General features: G+C 42.4%; 1 protein-coding gene across 1 annotated transcript in view; it reads left to right on the plus strand.

Moving 5' to 3' along the window:
• KSR1 (kinase suppressor of ras 1) overlaps positions 1 to 21,182 on the plus strand; it is a 153,575-nt gene that overhangs the window by 121,428 nt on the left and 10,965 nt on the right. The window contains exons 8-17 of the mRNA XM_026680430.2: positions 300 to 361; positions 2,892 to 2,998; positions 3,755 to 3,923; positions 5,381 to 5,422; positions 7,162 to 7,216; positions 10,047 to 10,098; positions 10,963 to 11,345; positions 15,680 to 15,776; positions 16,577 to 16,710; positions 19,792 to 19,923. Of these exons, the coding sequence (XP_026536215.2) occupies positions 300 to 361; positions 2,892 to 2,998; positions 3,755 to 3,923; positions 5,381 to 5,422; positions 7,162 to 7,216; positions 10,047 to 10,098; positions 10,963 to 11,345; positions 15,680 to 15,776; positions 16,577 to 16,710; positions 19,792 to 19,923 (1,233 nt within the window). The remainder of the gene's footprint in view (positions 1 to 299; positions 362 to 2,891; positions 2,999 to 3,754; positions 3,924 to 5,380; positions 5,423 to 7,161; positions 7,217 to 10,046; positions 10,099 to 10,962; positions 11,346 to 15,679; positions 15,777 to 16,576; positions 16,711 to 19,791; positions 19,924 to 21,182) is intronic.

The following is a 21,182-nucleotide window of genomic DNA, read 5'->3' on the forward strand; positions in this document are numbered from 1 at the left end:
ATGCAAAGCGCACCCATTAAGCCACACCCACCAAAGCAGTGGTAAAACTTTTAGAATCCCACCACTGCATTGGATGATCTTTGATCAGTGGTAGTTGTGGTTAATGGGAATTTCAATCCAACTCAGCTGCAGGACCTTGGAGCTTCCTAGCCAAGTTCTGTGGCTGAATTTGGTCTTTCCAATCCCGACTTCACACTCTGATCGGTGCCTCCTGCTTTCTTTTGAGAAAAGCAGTGGGAGTATTTCCTCTGTCCACCATTTAGCTTAGCTTGTACCTAATATGTCTTTTCCTTTTGCAGATTAAAATGTCACAATAAATGCACCAAAGAAGCCCCACCCTGTAGAATATCTTTCTTACCAAGTAAGTGCCGTTACATTCTCTTTAAACTTTTCTTCCTCTTACCGGATTACTTGCTGTTTAAGTTCAGTTTTATCCAGTTTGGGTCACTATATCATAAAAAAGATGTAGACAATGTGGAAAGAATGCCGTAAAGAGCAACAAAGATGATTAGGGGGCTGGAGGCTAAAACGTATGAAGAATAGTGGCAGGAATTGGGTTTGTCCACTCCAATGAAAAGAAGGGACTAGAGGGGACATGAATGCAGTGTTCCAATATTTGAGGGGCTGCAACAAAGAAAGGGGGTCAACCTATGGCATTTTCTAAAGCACCCAAAGGCAGGACAAGTAGCAATGGATGGAAACTAATCAAGAAGGGAAACAACCTGGCATTAAGGAGAAATTTCCTGACAGTGAAGAAAATTAATCATTGGAATGACTTGCCTCAAAAGGCAAGTGGGTGCTCCATCACTGGAAGCTTTTAAAAAGAGATTGGACAACGATTTGTCTGAAATGGTTTCCTGCTTGAGCAGGGGATTGGACTAGAAGACCTCCAAAGTTCCTTCCAATTCTGTTATTCTGACTAATTGAGATACTTTGACATAACATATTACTCCATATTACTGTGGTTGGCTACAGAGTTAATCATTGGGATGGCATAGCATAGCATAGCATAGCATAGAACAGAACAGAACAGAACAGAATAGAATAGAACAGAATAGAATTCTTTTTGGCCAAGTATGATTGGACACACAAGAAATTTGGCTTGGTGCAAATGCCCTCAGTGTACATAAAAAGAAAAGATACATTCGTCAAGAATCATAAGGTACAACACTTAATGATAGTCATGGAGTACAAATAAGTAATCAAATCATACTAGGAAGTCAATATAAATCATAAGGATACAAGCAACAAAGTTACAGACATACAGTCACACAAGTGGGAGGAAATGGGTGATAGGAACAATGAGAAGATGAATAGTAATAGTAATGCAGACTTAGTAAACAGTTTGACAGTGCTGAGAAAATTATTTGTTTAGCAGAGTGATGGCATTTGGGAAAAACTGTCCTTGTGTCCAGTTGTTCTGATGTGCAGTGTTCTATAGCATCATTTTGAGGGTAGGAGTTGAAACAGTTTATGTCCGGGATGTGAAGGGTCTGTAGATATTTTCACAGTCCTCTTTTTGACTCGTGCAGTATACAGGTCCTTGTTGGAAGGCAGGTTGGTAGTAATTGTTTTTTCTGCAGTTGTAATTATCCTCTGAAGTCTGTGTCTGTCTTGTTGGGTTGCAGAACCAAACCAGACAGTTGTAGAGGTGCAGATGGTTTGCCTTCAGAAGTTGCAGGTGCTCCATCACTGGAGGTGACAATGAAGAGACTAGACAGCCATATCTTTAGAATGGTATAGGGTCCCCTTCTTCAGCAGAGGGCTGGACTAGAACAGGTGTGTCAAACTCAAGGCCTGCAAGCCAGATCCAGCCTGTGGGGCCAGCCCGGAAATAGCAAAGGACCAGCCTGTGGTGCCTCTGGCAGCCAAAATGGGGTGCAGGGGGCTGTGTGCACCCCCATGTCTTATTTTTGGCCTAGACAGCATCTGTCATGCCCCGATCGGAGTCTGAATCTGAGGAGGAAGATGAACAGCTGACAGGGAGCGAAAGAGAAGCTCCGTTGGCTGTGGAGGAAACTGGGGAAGGGCAAAGTCAGGCTGGGCAGAGCAGGGAAGAGGTAGAACAAGGGAGAGGGGGTTCAGTGGAAGACCAAGGCCCACTCCCTCTTCATCCTAGGGCACACAGGGAAGAACAGAGCAACATGGGTTGCATGGCTTATGAGGGAGGAAAGGGCCCTGATTCCCTTCACAAGGCACACCTGGGAAGGGAGTTTAAAGGAGAGGCAGTTTGGGAGGGACGTTTGTTGGAAGCAAACATTGAGTTTATCTCATGTTGGCTGCTGTTATGTGAATTCCTGGCATCCTCCCAACTGGTTTGATTTATTGCCGTGTTACTTCACTTCTGGAACTCCTTATCTTGCCCTGCTGGATCTGTTACCTTATCTTGTCTTGCTGAATTCATAGTTTAAAGTTTTCTGTTGATAACTATTTTGGGCTGGAATATCTGTAGTCAAAGGCTCTTGCAGGTTCCTGGGAGAGTTTTTCTCCAGACCGGAAGATAACAGGAACATTGAGGGCAAAGTTGGAGCTAACAAAGAGACCCTTACTTAACTATTCTGGCTGTGTTGCCTTTGTGCCACGTCCCGGGTCATCACAGCATCCTGCAGCACTCTGCCGGCCAAAACGGGGTGGGGGGTGGGGCCTTGCATGGCCTTCCCATGCCCTGGGTGCTGCAGGAGGTGTCCATCCTATTTCCCCCCTCCCACCCCTGGCTGACCCGCAGAGGAGAACTACAATGCTGATGCAGCCCTCGAAGAAATCCAGTTTGACACCCCTAGACTAGAAGATCTGCAAGGTCCCTTCCAACTCTGTTATTCTGAATTCAGTGTTGCTGTTATAGTTTTAAGAAGGCTAGGTAAAATGTTGACTTCTTCCCTCTGCTTCAATAGTACCACGGTTAAGGAGAACAGAGAGCGTCCCTTCCGATATCAACAATCCGGTGGACCGGCCTTCAGAACCGCAGTTTGGGACTCTCCCCAAAGCCCAAGCTAAAAAGGTACAGTATTGAATTTTACAAAGAACCACGCACACAGCCATGTGGGGTGAGGCCAAAGTTTTCAGTTGGATTCCTACACAGTGTTTAGCAAACACATTTTAGGGAAACCTATGCTAACTGAAAGCCAATATAGATAGTCCTCATCTTATGACCACAATTGGAACCAGAACTTCTGTTGTTAAGCAAGGTAGTTAAGTGAGTCACACTCAATTTTACGACATTTTTCCCAAGATTGATAAGCAAATCACTGCCTTTGTTAAGTAAATTACACAGTCATTAAGCAAATCCCCATTGAGTTTGCTTGTCAGAAGCTGGCTAGGAAGATTAGAGATGGCGAACATGATTCCAAGATGCTGCAACCATTGTAAATACATGCCAGTTGCCAAGTGCCCAAATTTTGAACACATGACTACAAGGATGCTGCAACAGTTGTAAGTTTCAGGATCATTTGCAATTGTAGTGCTGTTGTAATCTCAAATGGCTGCTAAATGGATGATTATAAGCCGAGAACTAACTGCATCTAGATGCCAGATTTTAGCAGCATTGTGATCTATGGAGAAAGCCATTTTGGGATTAAAAAGGCTGCAAGTGTTTTAGGAATTGACCATCCTGGCTTAAGAGGTTGGCCAGACATAGCCAGTTATGGCTTGATCTCGGAATCTTAAAACATTGCTAAGGGAGAAAAGCCAAGAAGGATGTTTTGTCTCATGTTCTCAAAAATTTCCAAGATTTCAGTGTTGCTTTGATCTCTCACAGGACCATCCCACAGCAATCAATCACCTCGACTCCAGTAGCAACCCATCTTCTACCACCTCTTCCACACCATCCTCTCCAGCTCCCTTCCAGTCTTCCAACCCCCCTAGCGCAACACCTCCCCCAAACCCATCTCCCATGGGACAGCGGGACAGCCGGTTCAACTTCCCAGGTAAGTGGTTTTCAGAAGAGCAAAAAACCCAGGTTTGCTGAAGACTTGCGCAGCCAAAGAAGAAATAAAAATGAAAATTCAACTCAGTACATTTAAGATATAACCTGTTTGTCTTAATGTGCTTTTCTTTGCCATGGCATCTTGTTTTAATTCATCAGTTACTCACTAACAAGCGTTGTCTGGGCAATGTTCATATGAAAACAATAAAGCCACCCACCCCACATTTATTTATTAAATTTATGTGCTGCCCATCAATATCAAAAGTGATATTGATGATAGAAATGATTCTCCTCTATCTTGTTCCAAGAGTGCCTAGCCTAGTCAAAAGAAAAACATCGTAGTTTTGTGATATTAAATGTCTGCAATTAAAAATCCCGCCACAAACCTATTTCTTTGCCTGCTGACATTTTTGTAGTGAGTCTCTAGCAGGTCACTTAAAGATTAAGTCTGCTGTGTTCCCCTCCCCAGAGAAGTTGGGCACTTCCAAAATATTCTTAGCCTGAACCTTTTGTGGAATAGAACAGTGTTCATATGTTCATCAGATCTTCTGCTGTAATAATTACTTGGCCCACATGTTCTCTGGGAATTTGTATACTTGCTAAAACATACTGATGTCATTCCCTCTCTGGAAAAAGCAAACATTACACGGAGTCCTCAAGTTATGACCACAACTTAGCCCAGAGTTTCTGTAGCTAAACAAGACTAGTGAATTTTGCTCCATTTTATGCCCATTTTTGCCACAGTTGTTAAGTGAATCATTGCAGTTGCTAAATTAGTAGCGTGGTTGTTACTTCTCCGTTGGCTTTCCTTGTCAGAAGGTCGCAAAAGGGGATCACATGACCCCAAGGCTCTGCAACCATCATAAATATGAGCCAGTTGTTAAGTGTCTGAATTTTGATTATGTGACTATGAGGATGCCACAAAGGTGGGAAAAATGCTCAAAAGTCACTTTTTTCAGTAGCAGTCTAACTTTGATTCTGCAATGGTTGTAAGTGCAAGTACCCCATCGTAAGTCACTTTTTCTAGTGCCATTGTAGCTTCAAACGGTCACTAACCAAATAGTTGTAAGTTGAGGACTACCTGCAAGCAGCATAAAAAGGAGGGGAAGGGAACTCGGTTTCTGAATTGAGGCGATACCCCCTAGATCTGTTTCTCCACTAGAGACAGCCATATTTTGCTGCCTCTTCTAAATAATAAAAATAGCAATACAAGTAAATAAAATAATAAATAAATAAAAATAAAAGCATTTTCCAACTGGCTGCATGCTTCTCTAACTGGCTGCACTCAGAAGCATTGGTTGCTTATTTACAGTTTACTAACTCTGAACTGGGATTAATTTACTAGACAAACACACACACACACATCGCCTCGTGTGCTAACTACTGTGATCTTTTATTTTTTATTTTTCTCTTCCCTTTTCCTCTCCTTTTCTGCCTAAACCAAACCAAACTAAACAGCTTCTCACTACATTCAACACAGACAACAGTTTATCTTTCCAGGTAAGTTTTATCTTCTAACAAGTAGCTGCTCAAACATCACTTTGTTTTCCTGCAATATTTTTTTTTTGTAAGCACAGAGAGAAAGAGAGAGAGACAGATTTTTCTTCTGCATGTTGCACTCACACTGCCCTCCTGCTTTACTGAAAACACACACCATTCGTTTTTCTTGTTCCAATTCCTGTTAGTTGAGATCAAAAGTTTTATAAGGTGTGTGTTACTGCGACATAAAATAAAGCATGATCTTTGATCTTCCTCTGCACAAATCAATTCAACATATTTCCCCTTTTATGAACAATTAGATAACCTGTGATCTATTAGAGAGAGATTTCCTTACCACATTCTTCAAAGTCTTCCATAGGCACAGAGCTTCTAATGCGCTGCCTTCACTGGAAAAGTTGGGATACAATCAGAGATGTACCTGAGATATAGCCCAGGGGGGACCTGAGATATAGCCGAGAGATGTACCTGAGTTATAGCCCTGGCTTACTTCAACTCCCAGAATTTCCCAGCCAGCTTTGCTTAAAGTTGCCAAGGCTGGAAACGCCCTGATATAGCCATGTAGGACTGTATAGCATAAACACCAGCACAGGAAAATATTTAATGGCCTTTTGCTCTGTGTCATAAACCGTTTTGTGGTAATTTCAAGGTCATGAAGTGTTTTATAAAATCTGCCAAATTTCAGTTAAATGGGAGGCTCACATTTTGGTCCCGTGTTTTGTAAATTGACCTGTTTAAGATAACCTTGGTTCAAGAATTGTTGCACTGTTTCTCCCAATGAAAGGTTACAGGGATGAGAGTTTTAGTGGTACATAGATACCTATACATAAAAGTAGACGTTTATAAGCTAAAGAGGATAGGACTAAATTGAAACAAGGTTGGAGAGCAAACCACTGCCAAAACATATAAAGTAGTGCTAATGTCAATTATCAATTGTACTGTATCCGTAGGATTGTGGCAGAAAGGCAAGACGGCAGATATGGTGTCATGATGCAACCCCCACCCCTCCATACCTTTTGAACAGGCAGGGTCTGCATCACAAGGACTCTGCCATATTGCCTTTTTTTTTTAACCCTTCCCCTCTCCTCCTGTGAATGCCACTCATCATGATTGATGGTTTTTCAGATTGAAAAGTTGGAATGCAGTAGAGACAAATCCCATTTTGGAAGGTTCCTGTGTGTGAAAACAAATTAATAAATCCATAATTGAGAGGTCCTTGGTGCTCTCTGAGCTTGGTTGTGTTTTGGCAGACATTTCATTACCCAACCAGGTAATATCATCAGTGCTAGTAAGGAATGGGGTCTGCTCTCAGTTTATATTCTACTGGCTTGCCCTGTCAGTGTTGATGGGAACGGTCTTGGAGGTTCTTTGGTTGAGCTTGTTACTGTTGGCTTATTTGGCAGTTCCTTGATTGAGGTATTGTTTACTTCTTGATTGTTGCTCTAAAAGCAACAAGACTCAGCCCCAAGGATGCCTCTCTCAACCCTGAGCTACAAACACTTTCCTTTATTAAATATTTCATTGCTTCTAGATAGGAATTTATAGAGGGTGTCTGATCCCCCAACTAAAACTAGTCCGGCCTCAAGCAAGCTTTACCCTGTGGCTTTGTGGGTTATACATTTCGTCTTTTTGGTTCTCTATAGCTAAATATTTATTTGATGTGTGTTACTGAACTTGCTAAAAACAGAGAATTGTGAACATCCGTCTTTCCCTCCTACCCTATATATTCTTCTTTCTTTTAGAAATTCCTGGAACTCCACAAATAACGCAGCCTCCTGAAACTACGGAAAGTACTAAGTAAGCCCCTCTTTATTTATTTCTAGCATTTCTCTTTACAGGTAGGCTCCATTTACAACCATTCATTCAGCGGCCGTTCCAAATTACAACAGCAGTGAAAAAAGTGACTTATAAATATCATTGCCAAACTCAAATACAGTCAAAGGTCCGAAACTACCTGTTTATATTCACAATATGGAGGCTCTTACAAATTCCAATCCAAGGACAAAAATCAGTTGTATGGTGCCTCCTAGTGGTCAACAGCAAATATAACAATAGCATTCTTTTTTCTGTTCTACAGTAAAGATTTGATCTGGGTATCTGATTTGCCAGATGCTTCAGCCAACTGTGCTGAAACAACCTTACTCAAAATCCTTTTAATGAGGTGTCTTTCCACAGGGTTCCTTTCCTACCCAAGCAAGATAAGCTATAGACAGCTAGAGGTGGTGTTTGCAGGTTCTCCAAACTACTCAAAATTTCCGCAACCGGTATGCCAGAACCAGTACGAACCGGCTGAATATCACCTCTGGCTATAGGGTTAGCTTATCTTGCCTGTGGAAAGGTACCCCGTGGAAAGAGGGTTTCATGGCTAATAGTGGAGGAACCCCATTTAATCAAACGTCATATGTTTACTATAGCCTAATTAGAAAAAAAAAATCTTTCTGCATGCAATATGTTCAGGCCAGAATGATTGATTCTTCCTAGTAACAATTGCTGATAGGACAGAAAAGAAAGGGGAGATAAAAGTGGCTCTCGAGAAGAAAACCTATGCCTGTTGCAGCAAGATTGTGTTATATACATACATCCTGTGGTGTTGTGTTATACATTTTATTCTACCCTTCCTTCCATGCCTTTCCCTGCATGTGTTCTTCACAACCGTCACACTGTCTTCTTTGCAGTCTAGACTGGAAGCAGTTAATCCCAGAAATGAGAATTGGAGAGCTTTGATGACTAGTAAACTCAATATTATTCGTGCATTCTGTTACCGTGAATTCCCTCACAAGCTTCTATAAAGCTGGAACCCATTGTTCGTCGATTGTAGTTTGAGTACAGCTATGCAAAGCCATGTCCATTAGGGAAAACAGTCTGAGGGGTCTTACTGTACAGCAGTGGCCCCCAACCTTTTTTGTACCACGGCCCGCTACCGGCATCACAAAATGATCCACAGACTGGTACCGGCATCAGCACGCACGGCAAGCCGAGGCAAGGCGAGCCGAGAGACCGACCAGCCAGCCATCCCCCGCTTCTCCCCACCACCTTCAACTCCTCCTTTGTACCTTTTTTGTGCTTTTTGGGCTCTTTCTTAATCTCCTCCTGAGTAACGCGAGACTCCACCGCCATCGGGACGGCTCTTCGTTCGAAGCCGCCCCCCCCCTTTGACGAAACTAAGGCGCGAGGATTTCTTCAGCACCCAAACGCCGCTTTCCAACAACTGACAACTGACAAACTCACCTCAAACTTTCTCAAGCGCCGTCGAAACAAGACGGCGGCGCCCAAGCAAACCGGCGGCCCAGTACAAAATGCTCCGCAGACCGGTACCAGTCCGGGGCCCGGTGGTTGGGGACCACTGCTGTACAGCATGAACATGAGCTACACCAAGGGAATTGTGTTCTTGTTTTCACAGTGTTAGTTGTATTAACAAATGTCTACATGGTTCTAGTAATAGATTACATGTTCTCACACTTCAGTGACTGCGGTTTTTGCTTCCGTGAGAGTTTTCAAGAACATTACAGGTAGTCCTTGACTTACAACAATTCATTTAGCAACCATTCAAAGTTACAACGGCCCCCCAAAAAGTAGCTTAAGCCCAAGTCCTCCCACTTATGACCGTCACAGCTTCTCCATGGTCATGTGATCAAAATTCAGGTGCTAGGCAAGGTTGAGAAAAGTGACTTTGGTAGATCATGCTGTGACTTTCATGGTTGAATGGAGTTTTGAACCCTGATATGGTCCAGCACTGGAACCGATCTACTGAATTGTCTTTCTTGGACTTTCTTGTTTTTCTTTGAAGATGTTTTGCTCTCTCAGAGCTTGGAGAAGCTTCTTGGATGAGAAGCAAAACGTCTTCGAAGAAAAACCAAGTAAGTCCAGTTGCCTGTTGAAAAAAGGCACCTTTGGGACAACCATGACCTGGATGACTGAGAATCTCCATAGACATCTACTGAATTGTCTTCTCAGCCCTGAGTTTCCTTCTCCTATAACAGTGGTGGCTAACCTTTTTGGGCTCCTGTGCCAAAAATGGTGCACGTGCTTGCATGCTCGCACTCCTGTGCCAGCACCCAGAAGACAATGCGCGCCCACGCCCCCTACACATGTGCGTGTAATCCCCACTCACCCACCCCCGCTGCCCCCTTACCTGCACTGCGCCTCACCGCTGATTTTCGGTGGGTTTGAGGCCTTTTTCGGCCTCCCAAAGGCTTGAGGAAGGCTTCCACAGGATTTGCAGGCCAAAAACTAGCCCCGTTTCGTCACTTCCGGTATTTTTGGAAGTGATGAAACGGGGCTAGTTTTCGGCCTGCAGAAGCCTTCCTCAAGCCTTTGGGAGGCCAAAAAAGGCCTCAAACCCACTGAAAATCAGCTGTGAGGCGCGCACATGCGCAATGTGGTAAGTTTGCCTGCAGATCGTGTGCCGGCACAAATGGCTCTGCGTGCCACCTGTGGCACGCTTTCCATAGGTTCGCCATCATGGTCCTATCATTTAACTCCTGCAGCATTATTTTGATACGATACCCAAAATGAATATTCTTCTTTAACATGAGTCTGAATGGAGTTAACAGCATGCACATTCAAAGAATAAGGACGATCTTGCAAGATCAGTACACCCATTCTCTCTTCTTTTGCTTCTCTCCAGCAATGCTGAGGTGCCCCTAGAGACTGATGGAGTTGAAGAACGGGACACAGAGGTAAGTTCCCCCTTTCTAGCAGTGCTTTCTACTAGCAGTGATGATGTGATCTAGTTTGGGTTAAGGAAACATCTGCAAGAAAAGAATCAAGTTCAGAGAGCGCCCAGAACCCCTCATTTCAACCCCAAGCTACAAATAATCTCCTTTATTGACTATAGCTCATTTGGTGAATATGTCAGTATCCACGGAAGCTGAACGTAAGAGGATGACATAGGGAGGAACAGTGTTTCTCAGCCTGGGGAATTCTGGAAGTCCACATATCTTAAAAGGTGCTGAGATTAAATAACCCTGGGATAGAGAGTCTGTAGCCAAATATTGGCTACAGGTCATGTAATCCAGGTCATGGTTATCCCAAAGGTGCTTTTCCAAGAGGCAACTGGACTTTCTAGTTTTTCTTTGAAGATGTTATGCTTCTCATCCAAGAAGCTTCTTTAGCTCTAACAGGATTTTGGGGAAAGGAAGGATTTATATTCTTTGCAGACAGCTGGCCATTTGCATTCTTTTAGAGAGTCATTGAGGCCACCTAGAGGTTTTTCTGTGTCCTCAGGGCCACCTGAGTAGTGCTCCTGGTTTCTGTAGTCTGCAATTTTGTTTCCTTTCTTTTTTCCTCTGGAAATCCATTCCTACTCCCATACCATTCAAAGGGTTGGTTAAAAGTCTGTAGAGATTTTCAGTCATCGAGGTCATTGCTGTCCCAAAGGTGCTTTTTTCAGGAGGCAACTGGACTTCCTTGTTTTTTTCTTTGAAGAAAACAGAGAATAGCCTAAATAGTTGCACGATTGGTTCCATTGGGGGGGATGTGTGGTAGGATTCCAAGTCTGGGATGTTCATCTTCATTGCGATTGTTCCCCTTTTCTTCCCAAGCACACGGATGACCAAGAGCAAAACAAGATGGAAGCTGAGGATGATGAAGACGAAATTGATGACCTGCCAACTCGGCGTTCGCGATGGCGGGGGATGATCTCACGCAAGGCTAGCCAAACCAGCGTCTACTTGCAGGAATGGGACATTCCCTTTGAGCAGATTGAACTGGGAGATCCTATTGGCCAAGGACGGTGGGGCAAAGTGTACCGGGGGAGATGGCATGGAGAGGTGGCCATCCGCTTGCTGGAGATAGACGGAAACAACCAGGATCACCTGAAGCTCTTCAAGAAGGAAGTGATGAACTACCGGCAAACCAGGCATGAGAATGTGGTGCTTTTTATGGGGGCTTGCATGAACCCCCCTCATCTAGCAATCATTACCAGGTAAGGATCATCATCTTGGTTGATCTCAGGCCGTTTGTTTCCATTTGTATGGCTGCTTATCTCCTAGTCAAGCCTTTGTGTGGCCAGTAACAATTACAAAATAGAACCTAAGAAGAGCATCAAAGGATAGTCTTTTTATGGTAGTACGTTTTTTTCTGAATTGCAAGCTGCCCTGAGTGATTGACTGAGATGGGTGGCTGTAGAAATCGAATGAATGAATGAATGAATGAATGAATGAATGAATAAATAAATAAATAAATAAATAAATTTCATGGTTGACTGAGCTGGATAGCTGTAGAAATCAAATGGTTGAATGAATGATTGAATGGATTTCATGATTGAGATGGGTGGCTGTAGAAATCAAATGAATGAATGAATGAATAAATAAATGAAAATAAATAAATTTCATGATTGACTGAGATGGATAGCTAAATAGATAGAAATCAAATGGTTGAATGAGATGGATTGAATGAATGATTGAATGAATGATTGAATGGATTTCATGATTGAGATGGGTGGGTATGATTGAATAAATGAATGAATGACTGAGATGGGTGGCTGTGGAAATCAAATGAATGAATGAATTTCATGATTGATTGAGATGGGTGGCTGTAGAAATCAAATGAATGAATTTCATGATTGACTGAGATGGGTGGCTGTAGAAATTGAATGAATGAATGCATGAATTAATTAATTAATTTCATGATTGACAGATTGGTGGCTGTAGAAATCAAATAATAAGCAAATAAATAAATAAATAACATTCATGACCTTCCCAGTAGTTTTTCTTAATGACTACGTCATTCACTTAACAACTGCAGTAGTTTGCAGTTTCAACATGGCAAAAAAAGATAGTAAAATCAGATATGACTCGTTTAACAATCACCTTGCTTAGCAATGAATATTCTGGACCCAGTTGTGATGGTTCGTCAAGGACTACCCGTATGCTTCAGTGCAAGATACCAATTCAGCCTAGCTTAGGTTAGTTTTCATCAGACATAGCAGGTTGTATTTTTTGTATCAGGTTGAAGTTAAAGATGGGTTAATGATGGCGGAATTTCTATTTTTTCAAAAAATAAGTGTTGCAATGGTGCCGATATTGAATATTTATTGAAAGCCAACAATAAATCTGTGTGTTTTTAAGGTCTGATTTTACTACCATAGCGAGTGGTTGCAACAACTGCAATTTATTTTGGCTGCAATCTGCTTTGAAGTCTTGCTAAAATGTAACATTTTTGAGAATATCATCCATGACATATTCTACCACTTGGGCATGGTTAAGCTGGTTTTCTGTTTTGGGGGGCAAGCTGTGTTTTCATGGTGAACACGGCTAGCTTTGATGCGACTGGGTGAAGAAGAGATATTGGAATTGTATGAAATGGGCTGTGCAGAGGTCCAAATTAAAAGGGGAAAAGTGATTCAGAGCTTGTGTGGGCACAAAAATATCATCAATCAGCATCTCCTTAACTCAAGCATCTTCTCCTGGATTGCATTCCAGCTGCAGAAGGGCATCTAGACAACCCCAGGACAAGATATAGTTTCTTTAAGGAGCTACTCATACTCTTCCTCCAAGTCATTTTTCCTCCTTGGAATCCATCACTCTAACATGTAAAGGTAGCCCTCAATTTATGACCATTCTCCTCAAATGGCAATTTCAGGTTATGATGGCTGCAGAAAAACACTTATGAGCCATCCTCAAATATATGACCGTTGCACCACCTTCAAGGTTCCATGATCCTTTTTGGTTGTTTTTTCTAATCTTAAACCTTTCACTCTCTTTCCCCCCTTTTCTTTTTTCCCCCCACTTAAAATTATTTGATCATTAAAGATGGCTTCTTCTTTGTCCCAATCTTCTTGTTCTGCAAGCGTTTCTTGTTGCTTCTCATAGTTCCAGATCTCCATTTCTAAGAATTGAAACACGAAGCCAAAAGAACTTCTCCCTTCTTGTGCGTCTTCTTTCTATTTTTAAAGTTCCGTTTTCAGTTCTTCTAAGAGTGATACCATTTTAAAAACTTTTAAACAACCACCCAGTTAATTTTAGTCATCTAGATGCAAAAACCAAAAATCACCAAGTAATCCAAATAATCCAAGGCTGTTTCTACTTGCTTCTTTTTTCCACTTTCTCTTCCTGGGGTTCTATTATTTTGTTACCAAGTTTCCATTAAAATGTATCTTTGAGGAATCTTGTTAAAATTTCACTGTAAATTCCTTTTAATTAACAGTTCCATTCCTTAATTCCAGGCAGTCTCCTCCATTTTTCCAGATCCTGCCCGTCTATTCTTTTTTTTTCTCCTTTCCAGCTTTTAAAAACTTTTAAATGTCCAGAAATCTTTATTTATCCCTTTGACTTTTATTTTCAGCTTAGATGCCTATTAATGTCAAAGTGGATTTTTTTTTTTTCAGTTTCTTGCTTAAGTCTCTTAGCTGTCAGTATAAGGAAGGGAAGAAAAAAAACCTAATCCTTTCCCTTCTCTCTCCCCTTCGCAGCTTCAAAATCTTCTTTGGGAACAATGTTGTTAAGTTTAAATTCCAGGGTACCTTATTTGTTGCTTTTGCTGTTTGACCCGGTCAACCAAAACTTTCTCTTCTTATCTTCCTCCTGCACATTTTTTTCCGGTCGAGTTCTTCTTTGTGGTGGCCATTTCTGACCACCGCTACAACCGCCTTCGGGAAAGGGAGTAATGGCCAGCTGGGGAGGAGAGATGCGGCTCTCCTCAACCCTGCAGGCAGTCTCCCCCCTCTTCACCACCTCTATGGGGTGGCTTAGCCCAGAAACCAGCCGGCTCAGGGCGCTCCAGCGGCGAGCACAGATTGAAGCCTCGGAGAAACGAGGTTTCAGTCTGTCGCCAAAGAAGCTCAAACTGGAAGTCCCCTGCACATGCGCGCACTTCACAGCTGATTTTTTTCGGTTGGCTTGAGGCCTTTTTCGGCCTGCCAGAGGCTTGGAAAAAGTCTCTGCAAGGCTTTTCAGGACGAATTATAGGCCCATTTCATCACTTCCGGTATTACAGGAAGTGACAAAACGGACCTATAATTCAGCCTGAAAAGCCTTGCAGAGGCTTTTTCCAAGCCTCTGGGAGGCCGAAAAAGGCTTCAAACCAGCCAAAAAATCAGCTGTGAGGCGCAGTGCGGGTAAGGGGGTGGCAGGAGGGAGGGATTGTGCACGCATGCGCAGGGGGCGTGGGGAGGGGAGTGCGCATTGCATTCTGGGTGCTGGCATGCAAGTGCGTGCACACTGGTGCGCACGCAATATTTGGCACAGGAGCCCAAAAAGGTTAGGCACCACTGCTCTAGAAAGAGTGCCCAGAAGAGCAGCAAGGATGATTAGGGGACTGGAAGCTAAAACATATGAAGAATGGTTGCTGGAACTGAGTATGTCTAGTTTGATGAAAAGAAGGACTAGGGGTGACATGATAGCAGTCTTCCAATATCTCAGGGGCTGCCACAAAGGAGAGGCAGTCAAGCTATTCTCCAAAGCACCATTAGGCAGGACAAGAAGCGATGGATGGAAACTAGTCAAGGAAAGAAGCAACCTAGAATTAAGAAGAAATCCCCTGACAGTGAGAACAGTGGATTGGCTTGCCTCCAGAAGTTGTGAGTGCTGCAACACTGGGGGTTTATAAGAAGAGATTGGACAAGCATTTGACTGAAATAGTATAGGTTTCCTGCCTGAGCTGCGGGTTGGACTAGAAGACCTTCAAGGTCCCTTCCAACTTTGTTATTCTGCCACGATTCTCTGTGTTGCTTCATTCGGTCATTCTATTCTATTCTACATAAACCATCTGAGAGAGATGGGTGCAGAGGTGGTATTCAGCAGGTTCTGACCAGTTCTGGGGAACCGGTTGCGGACATTTTGAGTAGTTTGGAGAACCGGCAAATACCACCTCTGACTGGCCCCGCCCCCATCTATTCTCTGCCTCATGAGCCCCAGCTGATCGGCTGGGTCTTATTTTGTTGCCCTGCACAAGAGAATGGAACTGGAAAGCAGGTTAGTGGGGTGGGGAGGGAATGGAGATTTTGCAGTATCCTTCCCCTGCCATGCCCACCAAGCCATGCCACCAACCCACACCACCAAGCCATGCCCACAGAACTGGTAGTAAAAAAAATTTTGAATCCCACCATTGGATGGGTGGATCAAAAATCAGGGAGACGGAGACACACATGAAATCAGGTACGGTCATGTGATTGCTGATTCAATAACCACATCTCTTAGCTACCGAAATTCCAGTCCTAACTGTGGTCATAAGTCAAGGACTACCTGTATTGCTTCTACAGTAGATGCCAATTGTTGTTAAGCTTTCTTGCTAATGTACTTGTCTGTCTATGTTCCTTAGTTTCTGCAAAGGAAGGACGCTTCACTCAGTGGTCAGGGATCCCAAAACACCTCTGGATATCAACAAGACCAGGCAGATAGCTCAGGAGATCATTAAGGTAAGAAGGACTTTGCAGAGGGATTTGTGTTGAATGTCTTTTGAAGAAGGCAGCTGCTCTCTTCCAAGGCTTCATTCTGATGGAAGAGAGAATTTTCACTGCACTGGATTCCGGCTGTAAAAGAGTCTCTGGATTTTATTTAGATACATTAAAAAGTTTATGATTTTCTCTTTTGCTTTCTCCTTTCACACAGTGTTTATTCAAGGCAGTTTTCCCCAACCCTAACCATTTTTAAGATGTGTAATGAATACAGTGCTGACTAGGATAATCCTGGAAGTTGAAGTCTACGCATCTTTAAAATGGTTAAGGTTGGAAAACACTAATTCAAGGCTACTTTCTCTCCTTCGAATCGTCTCAGCAGAAACATGACTCTGATCCAAGCCGTAAGACTTATTCATTGGCCTCAAACCTAGATACGTGTTCATGATTCTTGACTGTGGTGACATCTTAAAATAACGTGAATCACAGGTCTGTTGCCGCTGGGGAACCTTTTAAAACAAACGGCCATTGCATCATTGTTTGGGTGTTTCCACACTGTGCTAAACAATTGTCCTTTAACCATGTTTTAGTTAATTACAATACTGAATTCATACACAAAGCTGTTAAACTGTGTTTCACAGTGGCTATCTTCACACAATTTGCTAAGCAACAATCAAACAACCCACCTAGGGAACATAAATCGGACAATTGAGTGGATTTTGAATGAAGACTGAAACAAGATCGAAACAATGATATATTTTTCTGTTTTAACACGCTTTCTCCCATTCATTAAACATACAGGTGATTATTTTTCCTCCTAGGGCATGGGGTACCTTCATGCAAAAGGGATCGTGCACAAAGATCTCAAATCCAAGAACATTTTCTATGAAAATGGAAAAGTCGTGATCACTGACTTTGGCCTGTTTGGAATTTCTGGAGTGGTTCAAGAAGGAAGGTAGGTTTTTTCCATGATTGTAGTTCTGGTTAGTTTCTCTTAGCTGTCAGGTTCAAAATCTACACCTCTGATTTAGCTGTGGAATCCAGAATCCATCCAAAGAAGTATAGGTAATCCCTGACCAGTTGCTTAGCGACTCTTTGAAGTTACAATGGACTCCCAGAAAGGAACTTATGGCCTGGATTTCAGGTTCCAATGTCAATCCACATACACTGCAGTCAGATGACTGCATTTTGGGTGTTCTGCAGCCAGCCCACATTTATAACAGTTTGTAGTGCCCCATGCTCACACGACCACGATTAACTATGTTTTTGTCAGAAATTAGAATTTACTTCTGGTTTCCAGCAAAAATGGGGTTGCTTAGTTAACAACCATGGTGTTCACTTAATGACCGCTGCAAAGATAATAAAATTAGATATAGTAATATAGTGACCTACCTTATGACTGTCACGACTTACAACCAAAATTCAGGCTGAATTATGGTTGTAACTAGAGGACTACCCGCATTTCTTTTAAATTTGTAACATCTGTACTTTTATTTTTGCAAGCCTCCCAGTGTTATTTGGAATTGGGCAGCCTCTAAAACCAGTGGTTCTCAGTTCAAGCAACTTTGTCCACCTATGTGTGGATTTCAACTCCCAGCATTCCCCAGGCAGCATGCCTATATTAACAACATGGCTGGATATGTAACTATTGGCGTGGGGCTTTTTCTTGGTTAAGGTTTATTTTTTTAAAAAAAACAACCCGATACTGATCTTCAGTACCTCAACCATTTATGATCAGAAAATAATTTCATCCTGTATGGACTTGACCTGGCTTTTCATAGAGAAAGATTTGCAAATTCAGGTTTTGATATCCACAGATGAGATGGAAATAAAAATAGGGATCATCTCAGTGATAGTCCATAATGATGTCATTTCTGTCTAATCAGAAGAGAGCTGGAAGGTCTTTTAGTGACTAGTCCAAGCAGGAGACCCTATACTATTTCAGACAAGTGGCTGTCCAGTCTCTTCTTGAAAGCCTCCAGTGATGGAGCACCCACAACTTCTGGTGGCAAGCTGTTCCGCTGGTTAATTGCCCTCACTGTTAGGAAGTTTCTCCTTAGTTCCATGTTGCTCCTCTCCTTGATTAGTTTCCCTCTGTTGCTTCTTATCTTGCCTTCTGGTGCTTTGGAAAATAAGTTGACCCTCTCTTCTTTGTGGCAGCCCCCCAAATACTGGAATACTGCTATCATGGTCATATCATATCATCATATCATATGTGATACCTTATCATCTAATAGAAATTCCCCAATGCTTTTTTTCATTCACCTGGATTTAAATCTCAGTTTTGCTACTTTCAAATTTACAGCCTGGTTCTTATCTTGGAAACTTTCGTAACAATATGACAAATTTTTGTTCTTACATTTTATTTGTTTGATGTATTTGGCTATTTCATTACTGGAAAGCCGTTTTGTTCCAACAGAAATAAAATGCTGATAAACTTGTGTGACATGCAACGCGTCATATATTTAAAATTTCCTATGAGAGGCAGCTAACGTTAGAGCTTGCTTTTGATTCTTGTAGTAATTCTAGGAAGCCAATGACCACATTTTTCCCGGACTGTCGGTTCCCAGGCTCGCTGCTGAGAAAGAAGGAGATATATTTGTTCTTTATCACTAATTTTGCTTGAAAACAGGCTTCTGCACTTGGAGGCTCATAATTTGCACCAAATAAGGACTTCCTGGAGTGCCATTGAATCAGTACAAAGACTGTTAAGCCCCTGTTTTGAACCCTCTCGTTGAATTCAATGGGATCCACACCCTTCAAGTTGTAGATCCGAGTAAAGAAGTATGAAGTTGCTGTCAAAGTGCATAAGTTTAAGTGGAACATGCTTGATTTTCTTTGCAAGACTAAAACTCACTATCAAAATAATTTTTTTAAGACTTGGAATTCAAGCCGAGAGCCATATTTCAGGAATGGTAGAGGCTACATAGAGTCAATGTTTACTGCTGTTGCCTCCAAACCCAGGCACCAGAGTTTGGCTTGATAAGAACTTGATCCCTGAATTATAGAGACACACTTTACCTTTTGCAAAGGGGCTTCTTTGTCCACCTGAAAATATAAATCACCACATCATTCAGGGAAAGCAAAAACCATTTATTAAAGGGGTGGGGATTCAAGTCCTTTTATAGGGTACAGAAACAAATGATACATACACTGAGTATATGTCATACGTCAGTAAGCAAACGATCAAAGAGTAAAAGACATTGATTGCATGTAAATCTTGAACAATAGAAAAGGCATATTCTAGATAACATTCCACAAGTGACAAATTTACGGGCCACATTACTCTTTCCCAGCTAGATTTGTATCGTTCTTGAAAGTATTCAAAGACTTTCAGATACACGGTCTATTGTGTAGTTGCTGAAAAAGCAAGTTCTCACATACCAAAGAAATGGCCTTGGATAAGAAGGGAAAAAATGTGTTTTCTTAAATTTGAAAAAAGAGGCCTAGACTGCCGTGTTAAAATAGCTAATATCCCCTTTTAAAACGCTAATAATGAAGCCTAAAATTTGAGGCAACAGTACCTAGGACTTTAGGAAACAAAGGTCAGAATATTGTCCAGTCTAGTCCAACCCCCTGCTCAGGCAGGAAACCCTACACCACTTCAGACAAATGATTGTCCAATCTCTTCTTAAAAACCTCCAGTGTTGGAGCATTCACAACTTCTGGGAGACAAGTCATTCCACTAATTAATTGTTCTCACGGTCAGGAAATTCCTCCTTAGTTCTAGATTGGTTCTCTCCTTGATTAGTTTCCATCCATGGCTTCTTGTCCTGCCTTTGGGTGATTTGGGGAATAGGCTGCTATCATGTTGCCCCTTTAAGATGTGTGACTGGTTGAGGAATTCTGGGAGTTGAAGTCCACACACCTTAAAGTTATTGAGGTCAAGAAGCACCAGGATAAAGAATCATTTGTCAGTGGAGCAATTACATACTTGGGAATCAGAGTCTGGGCTTATTTGGTTCAGGTCTACTTGAATTCAGCCAGCCCTGCCTGCAACCCACCCCTGTTTTAATCTCCTTCTTTCTGACATCAGGCGTGAAAACGAACTGAAGCTGCCCCATGATTGGCTCTGCTACCTGGCTCCCGAGATTGTGCGCGAGATGGCTCCCGGGAAAGGCGAGGATAAGCTGCCCTTCTCCAAAGCTGCGGATGTCTATGCTTTTGGGTAAGAATGTGGAAAGGTCATAGTAGGGGATTCTTGTCGAGGTCAGCCAAAATATCCTGCCTTTCTGGAAAAAAAGAAAGACATCTGGAGAAAGCTAAGCAGGTCTGGAAGAGGTTAGCACCTGCATGGAAGACAAGCTGAAAACCCCATATAGTCCATTTTGAAAAGCTTGTCTGGAAAATGTTGAGAAAGACACAGTCAGTGCCTTGATGGCACCCCATGTCATGCACTGGAAAAGTCATACTGTGTTGTACACAATCATGAATTCTAACCACTGTGCCACCAGGTGGCACAGTAGTTAGAATGCAGTAGTGCAGGGGAACTCTACCCTCTACCAGCAAATTCGATCCTGACCAGCTCAAGGTTGACTCAGCCTTCCATCCTTCCAAGGTCGGTAAAATGAGGACCCAGATTATTGGTGGTGATGTGCTGACTTTGTAAACTGCTTAGAGCAGGGGTGTCAAACTCATGTCACCGCGTCGTCATATGATGTATTGGGACTTTTTTTCCCCTTTGCTAAATCGGGCGTGGGCAGCACATGCCACATTTGGCCTGTGGGCCAAGGGTTTGACAGCCCTGACTTAGAGAGTGTTGCAAAGCAGTGTGAAACGGTATATAAGTCTTAAGTGCTATTGCTATGGTAGAGCAGGAAGACTAATTCCCACCTGCCCCCCCTCAAATAGTTCATATACTGCTAATACTCTCATTGTCGTGACTTTAACCGGGTCAAATAGTATCTCACAGGGCAACTGTTTGTGAACCAAGTACCTCAAATGAGCTAAATTACACAATGCGTGCAAAATACAAGGACCCATGATTCCCAAGGGACTGAAATTTGGGGAAGCTGTGGCTGCTTCAGTGTGGCTGGGTTGTTGCTACCGTCACATCATGATTTTCACTTCCACTTAGCAGTTATACACGATGCAATTAAGCGTTTGAAACGGTGGAAAAAGGTGCTAACATGTTTTCAAAAATCTAGTGAAATATTTGCATACGTGGGCGTGAGTGTTAACCTGTATTCACTGATTTTTATATTTTACATTTTGTGAAAATTAATTACATTTCAAAAGTCATGACATTTGAAAATTGCTGTTCCGGGAAACCTCAACTCTCCCTTTTTGGAAAAAAAGAAAAAAAGAAAAATAGTTTTTTCTCTCCAAGCACAGTCCCAATCACAGGTAGTCCTTGACTTACAACAGTTCGTTTAGTGATGGTTCAAAGTTACAAAGGCTCTGAAAAATGTGGCTTATGACCCTTTT

The sequence above is a fragment of the Notechis scutatus genome, chromosome 1 (genome assembly GCF_049901735.1).
Source record: "Notechis scutatus isolate UNSWTSFEM ecotype Mainland chromosome 1, rNotScu1.2, whole genome shotgun sequence".
In the NCBI taxonomy this organism is placed as follows: Eukaryota; Metazoa; Chordata; class Lepidosauria; order Squamata; family Elapidae; genus Notechis; species Notechis scutatus.